Genomic DNA, 9,550 nt, shown 5'->3' on the forward strand with positions numbered 1-9,550 from the left:
TTTTACTGAAGAAAACATAAAAGTGTACCCCTCCCCTCTCTCTCTTTATAAGATAGATAGATAGATAGATAGATAGATAGATAGATTGATTTTTTCAAAAGATTAATTATAAATTTAAATATGTTAATAATAATAATGAAAATTAATAATAATAATAATAATAATTGAAAAAAAATAATTCAAAAGATTCTCTCTTTCTTCAACTTTTACAAACTGATACATCAATTATTATTAAATCTTTTTCTTCTTTTTATATAAAATTAAGTACAAGAAACCAATTGATAATCAAAATGGAAATTGAACAAGCCATTACATCAATCAATCATTTATAAAATTATAATAATTAACGAAAAAAAAGAAGCGTCATCATCACTCAAATCAATAATTTATATTAATTAATAATTAATTATTAATTAATTTTAACGTTCGTTTTAAAATTTAAACGAAAAAAAGAAAAAAAAAACGGTTATTACATCATTTTGGCCAGTTTATATTATCATTCGACTCGATCATATTTAGAATTACAACGACAAAAATAATTAAAAATTATTATATATTTATTAAAAAACAGACTTACGATAAACATGAGCTTTTTTCGTTCAGGTTTTCCATCATTTTCTTCACTTTTTTTTTAATTTTAAACACTTAAAAACGTTAAAACCAACTTTTTTCAAAAAGAAAATGGAACACAAGCGTACAACCCGACATCTATGTTAAAAATTTTAAACTAATATGAAATTCATACAAGGCGGTGGTGTCTGGCCAGTTAACATGATTGATGATAAACATTGATTAACCGGAAATGAAATTTTTTTCTGTTTCCTTAAGGTTAACAATAAAGACGCTTTTTTCAAAATATTAATAATAATAATAATAATAATAAAATATTTTCAATATTAAACATTTCATTTATAAAAACTCATAGTACATAAAAATTTCCAACAAAAAATAATAATAATAATAATAAAAATATAGAAATTAACCAAACAACCAAAAAAAAAAAAAAAAAAAAACTTTGATGATTATAATTAATTATTTTAACCATTTTTTTTTTATTATTACATTAAAATTTACTTATTAATATTAAATTTTATATTTCATTTGTTTATTATTGACATTTTTATAAAATTATTTATTTTATTTTATTTTATTAATTAATAAGGAAGACTCGGCCATTTTGACGGCTAAATCTCAATTATCTTAATTATATATTACGCACACGTACACGCACGCGCACACGCACACACGCACGCGAGCACATCATCATTAAAACTTATCGATAAAAAAAAAATTCTTTTTTTTCCTTATTATTATTATTATTATTATTATTATTATTATTATTATTTTTAACAATACACAAATCATCATTATCATCAACGATTGCAACAGGAAATAGTTGCGTAATGGGCGGTCAAATTTTTTTTATTGGTGTTTAGATTTAATAAAATAATAATAATAATAATTCAATACAATCAAAATACAATAATAATAATAATAATAATAATGATAATAATAATGATAAAATCAACCATTTCCTGTGCTTAAAACACAACCAGCCTTTTCAATTATTATTATTATTTTTAATTTTAATTTCTTTAACAAATTTTATTTTATTACATCATAATAATAATAATAGTAAATATAAATATAAACATTATTATTATTATTATTATTATTATTATTATTATTATTATTATTATTATTACAATAATTAAGGCAAGTTTAACATTCTTTTTTTAATAAATTTATTTAATAAATTTTCTTTTTTTCTTTATCGAGGGAGGGAGGGAGGGAGGGGGTGGTTTTTTTACTTGTCCTCAAAATAAATAATATAATCCAGGGGGTGTGGTTGGGGGTGGGGCGTGGGGGGCCGGATTTATTTCAAATGATAAAAATGAAAACTTTTTTTTTTTTGGCTTTTTTTTTGTACGCTTAATTTAAAGGTTTTTTTTTTTTTTTTTTTTTTTTTTTTAAACGGAAAATTCACTACAATCTAAAATTTTAAAAACTACTACATTGTAGTCATGCCCCTTAAAATATACAACAACAAAATAATAATAATAATAATAATAATAATAATAATAATAATAATAATAATAATAGTAAAACTTAAAGTTTTTATCGTTTCTAATTTATTAATAACCAAAAAAAAAAAAAAAAAAAAAAAACTATCGATATAACATTAATTGTAACAATAACAATAATAATAATAATAATAATAATAATAATAATAATATATCATTACAATTATTTACTTTAAACGTTATCATATATATCACGATTCGAATAATCAGAATGACAACATTGAAAAAAAAAAATTTTTTTCTTTCTTTCTTTCTCTCTTTATTACGTAACAAATTAATTAAAAATTTTTTAAATGAAAACAAAAAAAAAAATAATAAAATTGTCTTTTCAATTAATTATTGATTATACTAATTATAATAATAATAATAAACGATAAATTTTTTTTTTCTAAATAATAATAATAATATTGAAATTAATGGTACTCTCTATCTCTATCTCTCTCTCTCTCTCTCTCTTTCTGACTAGGGATCTAACAATTTTTTATTTTTCAATTAAAAATATTTATTTATTTATTTTTATTATTATTTTTAAATCCTATCGTAAACCTATAGTAATAATAATAATAATAATAATAATAAATGACGATAACTAAAATTAATAATAATAATAATAAACTATTAGTACCTTAAAAAAATAACAAATGAGAAAAAACAAAGCGTTTTTTTTTTTTTTTGACTTTTCTTTTTATTTTCATTTAAAACTAATCGTAAAATTCATTTTATTAATAATAATAATAATAATAATAATAATGATAATGATAATAATAATAAAACAAAAGTAACTAATCCATTAATTATTATTTATTATTATTTATTTTTTAATTAATAATTTTCTATTTAAGCCTATGTATTTAAAATATATTCACGTCTAAACGAAGGTGATGGTGGTGGTGGTGGTGGCGTAACGCAAACGGAAAATTTTAAATTTAATTAAAAAAAAAAAAAAACGTAGCCGTAAATTATTATTATTATTATTATTAATATAACGACGCATATGTAGTGGGTAGTAGGTAAACGAATTCGAATAAAATCTAATGACACGTTAAAAAAAATCTCTCTTCTCAACGGTTTATTTATTTACTTCGCGAATTATGCGTTTATCCTATTATTATTATTATTATTTATTAGTTTTATTATTATTATTATCATTATTATTAAACGAAAGTATTCCGAATTCGTTTTTTTTTTTTCTAAAATAAAAATAACGATATTAATAATAATAATAATAATAGTAATAATAATAATAACATTAATATTTTTATATAAATTTCATTTTAATTTATTTATTTAATTATTTAATTATTAATTAATTAATTCATATTAATAATAATAATAATAACAAGCGTACTATTTTCTTTAAATTTTATATATATATATCTATATGTATATATTCATATAATAATAATAATAATAATGAAAAGCACCTTTTTATTTATTATATATATTTATTTATATATTTTTTTTAAAAAACGAATCCAAATAAAATCGAAACGTGACGTGGTTAAAGAAAAGAAAAAATAAAAATAAAAATAAAAAACAAAACGGAAAAAAAAATGGCTGACCGTTAACGGTCGTTTCCGTCGGTCGTCATCGTTTTCTTAACGTTCCGACAATTTTCTCTTATTTCCTCCCAAATATCCCTTAGTATTATTATTATTATTATTAAACATTTACCGACAAATTTCCCGAATTTGTATCGGCGTAACTTTTATGACACGTGAAAATTATTCCATTATATATATATATAGTACGTATAAAATTTTTTATTCGTCCGCGCGTTTTATTTATCGTTTTTCCTTTTTTAAGGGGGGACCTGGGGTGGGGGGCGTTCGTCGAATGCGTGTACGTAAGCACACGCACTATCCATCCGCATAATTTTTTTTTAAAAATAAAATTCATTTAAGGCATCATGCGTATATGATGTTCATTCACGATGCATATTCGCGCGTTTATTCTACTAACCACTAAACCAAACCTAAACCGTAACTTTCATTATTATTATGACTATTATTATTATTATCATTATCATTATTATTATTATTAATCTACGGTTTATAAGCAAACTAAGCGTTCATTCCGGTGTATTTTTTTAAACGTTTTTTAAAATTCGGGGGCGTCCGCGTAAATACGTGAATTTTTCGTATTATATTTATTGTTTTTTTTTTTTTTTTTTTTTTTTTTTTACGTATCGAACGTTTTTACGACGACCTCCATTTTAAAAAAATATTTTTTTCACGCGCGTACGTGTTTAACTTATCGCCGACGTCATTCACGCACTAAAAAAAATAAAATTACGCGACGTGTATATCTAAACGAAAAAAATTTTATTATTATTATTATTACTTTACGCGTTTCGCACGAACGTGCACGCTACTAAACGTGGCTAACGGACGTGTGTGGGGGGGGGGGCAGAGGAGCTAATTTTTTTCGCGGAAGGGGGGATTCGGGGAAAACGGTTTTTTTTACGAAGGCAAAATTTTTATAACTATTTCGTATAGCAAAAGCGCGCGAGTGGAAAAACCTTAAAATAATCCCCCCCTCCGTTTGATTTGAACGAACGCAAAGAAAACTAATGAAAAACCGTTAGTTTAGTTCTTTTATCTCCCACTAGGTGATAATTTTAGAAATTTTTTTTTTTTTTGCGTTACGCGAGATTTGCGGATATACATAATTTATAGCAAAATAAGAGTATTCATATAAATATACGTACGTGTAAGCAGAAAATGTGTTTGTTTTCTTTTACCTTTTTCCTCGTTTTAAATGGTGAACACGTTTTCTGGCACGCTAAAAATGATTCATATACATATGTAAATAGAAAAAGGAAAAAAAAAAAATTCTCCGTTTCCTCCATTTCCTCCTCCTCTCTTTTTCCTTCTTCCGCTTCTTCTTCTTTCCCTTTTTCCTTTTTCCTTTTTCATTTTTTTACTGCAATTTGCAACTGGCATCTTTTTGAAAATCGTTTGATGCATCCTCGGATGAATCCATATCCGAATGAATGCCGCTGTCCGTCACGCAAACTCTACCGTTTTTTTTAAACACTTTAACTTTCTTCTTACCATCAACGTCACCATCACCATCATCCTCGTTATCTCTCGTCGTAAATTTATATTCTAAAGCGTCACACACTTCATTGTCACTGTCGCTTTCGTTCATCACTTTCACAATTTTTTTTTTTTTTTTCGATTGACACGGCGACAGTGTGTAATATTTAAACACGCTTTGTCGCGGATCGCATAATTCTTCGGTGGCATATTCGTTTTTCGTCGGCAAACCGTTGCGAACGTCCGATATTAAATCCTGACAGAAAGACGCCGAATCCGTTAAAAATTTCAAATGTTTTTTCAATTTTTTCTCCATTAGTTTACCATCCGCGGACGATGATCTCGGCATTCTACCCCTTTGCAAATCATCCCCTCTCGGACATCTGAATTCTCGGTTCACGTGGATAAAGTTATCGGTAATGACATTAGCAACCCTAATGCATCCGTTTACTCCCTGCTGTAACGTATCCACAAAGTCAGAGTTTTTTTTTTTTTTTTCTTTCTCCTCCGGGTTGTTAACTGATAACGCATGCATAGGGTTGCTTTTCCCGTTTTTTGAATCTGACTCATTATTATTATTTTTTTTCTTCTTATCGTTATTATTTTTCATTTTCAAAAATTTTTTTTTTTCCATTTTACTACTACTACCCATGAGAGTTTCGAGGGATTCGACGGGTAACAAATCCACCGATAAAACTTTTTCTGAATTTCCCTGTTCTTGAAGCCACGTGTTCACGGCTTCAACGATTCCCAATTTTCCCTCTCTCGAAACGTTTTCCATTTTTTCACCCTTTGTGGATTCGTCGTCGTCGTCGTTTCCTTCCCTCGTTTCCGTACTACATTTGACGTTTTTTATTTTTTTATTTTTCTCATCCATCTCCTTTTCATCTCCATTCGAAATCTTATCGACGGCATTTTTCATTTTTAACGTATCCCCACCGCCGTTTGACTTACTCCCATCTTTATTAACTTGATTCACTTCTCCGTTGGCATCCGGTTTTTTCATTTGATCTTTCTTATTATTATTATTATTATTATTATTTTTAGTGCAGTCTTTTTTCTTGTCAGATTTTTCCACGATCGGATTATCGATGACGCTAGCGAAAAATTCTTCCGGTTTTGTTGATTTCATACTCGTGATGTTTGTTCTTGTGAAGAGATCGCTGTGTAAATGCTTCGTCGGCGTGAATATATCTTCAATTTTAAATTTAGGACGAGTCCATCCGAATGCTGGCAACATCATCAACATATCCGAATGTAAAGGCAGTTTAGAAAAGTTATTCTTGTTCTCCGCTATTCCCAGAGTTTTCAATATTTCTTCTTCTCCCGTTAACATGGACGCAGCATCCATGTTTGAGATCATGTCCGCTTGATCGTTTTTACCACCTTCCCACGAGGAAAACAACAAATCCTGCGGCTTTTGTAATATGAAATTTGGCAAAAATGAAAAATCTTCTTTAGATTCTTCATCCGGATTCGATTTTTCCTTCACCTCTTCCAACATTTTCTTCTTCTTTTTCTTTTTCTTCTTATTATTATTACTATTATTATTATTATTATTATTGTTATTTTTCCCACTTTCGTTTATCTTAACGTTGTCTTCGTTCTTTTTTTTATCATCAAATTTTTGTTTTAAATTTTCTTTTTCTTTTTGCGCCGTTTCATCATCATCGTCGTCCTCGTCACCGTCGTCATTTTCACGTTTTTCTTCTTTCTCGTTATTATTATTATTTTTTTTTTCAATTTCCAATTGATTATCAATTTTTTCTTTCATCTTATTCGTTTTTCCATCGTTTCCTTTCTTGATATTTTGTTTTAATTTTTCTCGCACGCTTTTATTTATTTCGTTGGCTATTTTTTGTTCCATTTTTCGAACTATGGATTTTTCCGGGGGAGTGTTTTGACCGCTGCTCAATTCGGTCGGCGAACTCAATTCCGAAACCGTTGAACTTTTCTCCGATTGACACTTCATAATCAAATCGTTTTTGTTTTCTTCTATGACTTGTTTTTCCTTTCCCATTGAATTTTCTTCGCCGACTGTGACAACGTACGGTTGTTTGGATGAAATCTTTTTCTCTCTGAATTTAAATTCATTCGTTTCATTTGTTTTCATTTTGGTAACGTAGGAACTCTTATTGTACTTGTTTTTGTTATTATTGAAATTATTATTTTTAACACTACCATTGTAATTTTTCTTTTCTTCGTAGGACGCGTAGTAACGATCTACAAACGTTGATTGTTGTTTTGAATGATTTGTTCGATAGTTTGTTCCGTTCGACGGCATTATTTGATTCGTTCCGTTAACTAATTGACTTTGAGCACTTTTATAGTCGTTTTGAATTTCATTTCTCATACTTTGTACGCCGTCGTTTGTCATTTTAGAAATTCCATTATTGAAATTTTCTAAACCGATCATTGCTTTTCTTGCATACGTAACTTTATTCGGACTGTAATTCGTTTTCGAATCTGACTTTTCGAAACTCTCCCCCCCCTTCATTTTTCCACCCCCTTCGTTAAACTGCATTCGTTTCTGATACATTTTTCGTGGCGATTCTTCTTGGTATTTTTTCGGTGATGAATTATGATATTCTTTGTACTTGTTTCGTTGAATTTTCCAATTTCCTTTTGTGCCGACTTCGTTTCTCACTTGAGACGATAACAGGAACTCTGATAAATTATTATTATTATTATTATTATTGTTATTGTTGTTATTGTTATTATCATTATTACTACTACTATTATTATTATTATTATTATTAGCACTAGTCATAGTAGTGGGAGTAGTAATAGTAGTAGTGGTAGTATTGCTTTCATTTTTTTCGTTTCCTCCTTCCTTTTCCGCATTTAAATCTAATGTCTTATTGCTTTGTATTGTTTGTTCAGGAAGAGTTTGAGTGCTGTGAGATTCTTTTTCGGAATTTTCCGATTTGAGAGTTGTAACTGATTTATCATTTATTTCAACTGAACTCGTTTGAGTGCTATGACTGAACTTTTCAATCATTTTCTTTTCTTCTTTCGGACGAAATTCTACGATCCCTTCCACTCTCAACTTTTGATTATTATTATTATAATGACCGTTAGTAACTTCTTTTTGTTTATTGATTAATGGCGTCGATGACTTTTCTATCGGTGGTTTAATATCCTGTATTTTCCCATCATTTTTATCGTCTTTTACATTTTCCAACGAACTTTGAGGTTTCGATTCTGGACTGTTTAACAACCCATTTGTAAGATTTCCATTTGCACCGCTCTAAAAAAAAAAAAAAAAAAAAAAAATAATAATCGTGGCATATATATATCGGGGAGAAAATGTGTAAAAATTGAAAAATTGATAGAGTGCAAATTCACTCTTACCACAGACTTATCTTCCCCAATTTCTGATTTGTTATCATTTGAACACATGGCTTCAGTCGTGGTGTTAAAATTATTTGTATGAACAGGCACGCCTAATACATAAAATTTATTTATTATTAAATCTTACAACAACAACAAATTTTTATTCACGATCATAAAAAAAAAAAATGACTTACCACTATAAACGGGAGATTCGCTGAACATGTAACCCGGTACTATGTAAGCCGGTTGTTGATACAAATTAGACATTTGAGCATCGGGACTGTGAAAATTATGACCGTTATCTCCATTTTGTCCCGAATTATTTAGCGTATCCGTTTGTGGACTTCTGGGATAAGATGGCGTCCAGGCCGAACCCTGCGAAGGCCAATCTGAACCCGGCGGATACCAATCAACCGGTTGCAAAGGCACTGGTTGACAGGATACAGCTGCTAATACTGGTTGTGTTACTCCGTTTGTGTATGGTGGAGGACCCACGACAACGGTCACGGTGTTCGAATAAGGATCGTAGATTTCGTAGCTGTTTCCGTTAACTAAATAATGACCGCGTTCGTCAACGAAACCATTTGTTATTATTATTTGCTCCATTATTCGATCTTCGTTTTCAACTTCTGAAAAGTATCAAGAAAAAAACTTTTTTTTCCAAAACCTTAAATTTTCTCTCGTTGGGAAATAATAAAAGAAAAATTCGAATCACTTTTCATCACGTAATTTTTTTTTTTTTTACGGGGGTGTTTGGGTTCCTCATAAACGCGACGTAATTTCATTTAATAAACTGAATAAGAAGTACGCCTTATTTTTTTCAAAATTTTAAATTAAGAAAATTTATTTTTAAAAAACCGGAAGTTGATAAAAAAACGTATTAAATCAAGGTAATACATTAAAATGCTAAAAAATTATTATTATTATTAAGTTGGATTTAATTTCTTTTTTTTTTTTTTAAACATAAACATATATTACTTTATGTAAGTGTACGTATGAAATTAGCGGTCGTTTTCTAGTTTGCCAACCTAACAAAAAAAAAAAAAAAAAAGACGTGGCAGTAGTGGTAGATAAAAATCCCCTTATTAT

General features: G+C 28.1%; 1 protein-coding gene across 1 annotated transcript; it reads right to left on the minus strand.

The window, feature by feature from the left end:
* Nucleotides 1-4,776: 4,776 nt before the first annotated feature.
* Phum_PHUM577100 (golgin IMH1, putative) lies at nucleotides 4,777-9,067 on the minus strand (the record flags this gene model as incomplete). The annotated part of the gene is made up of 6 exons (XM_002432171.1): nucleotides 4,777-4,868; nucleotides 5,024-5,132; nucleotides 5,211-6,617; nucleotides 6,957-8,373; nucleotides 8,487-8,571; nucleotides 8,656-9,067. The coding sequence occupies 6 exons, from the start codon at nucleotides 9,065-9,067 to the stop codon at nucleotides 4,777-4,779; spliced, it is 3,522 nt and encodes a 1,173-aa protein (XP_002432216.1).
* Nucleotides 9,068-9,550: the final 483 nt, after the last annotated feature.

The sequence above is a fragment of the Pediculus humanus genome, genomic scaffold, assembly GCF_000006295.1.
Source record: "Pediculus humanus corporis 1103172108306 genomic scaffold, whole genome shotgun sequence".
NCBI lineage: Eukaryota > Metazoa > Arthropoda > Insecta > Psocodea > Pediculidae > Pediculus > Pediculus humanus.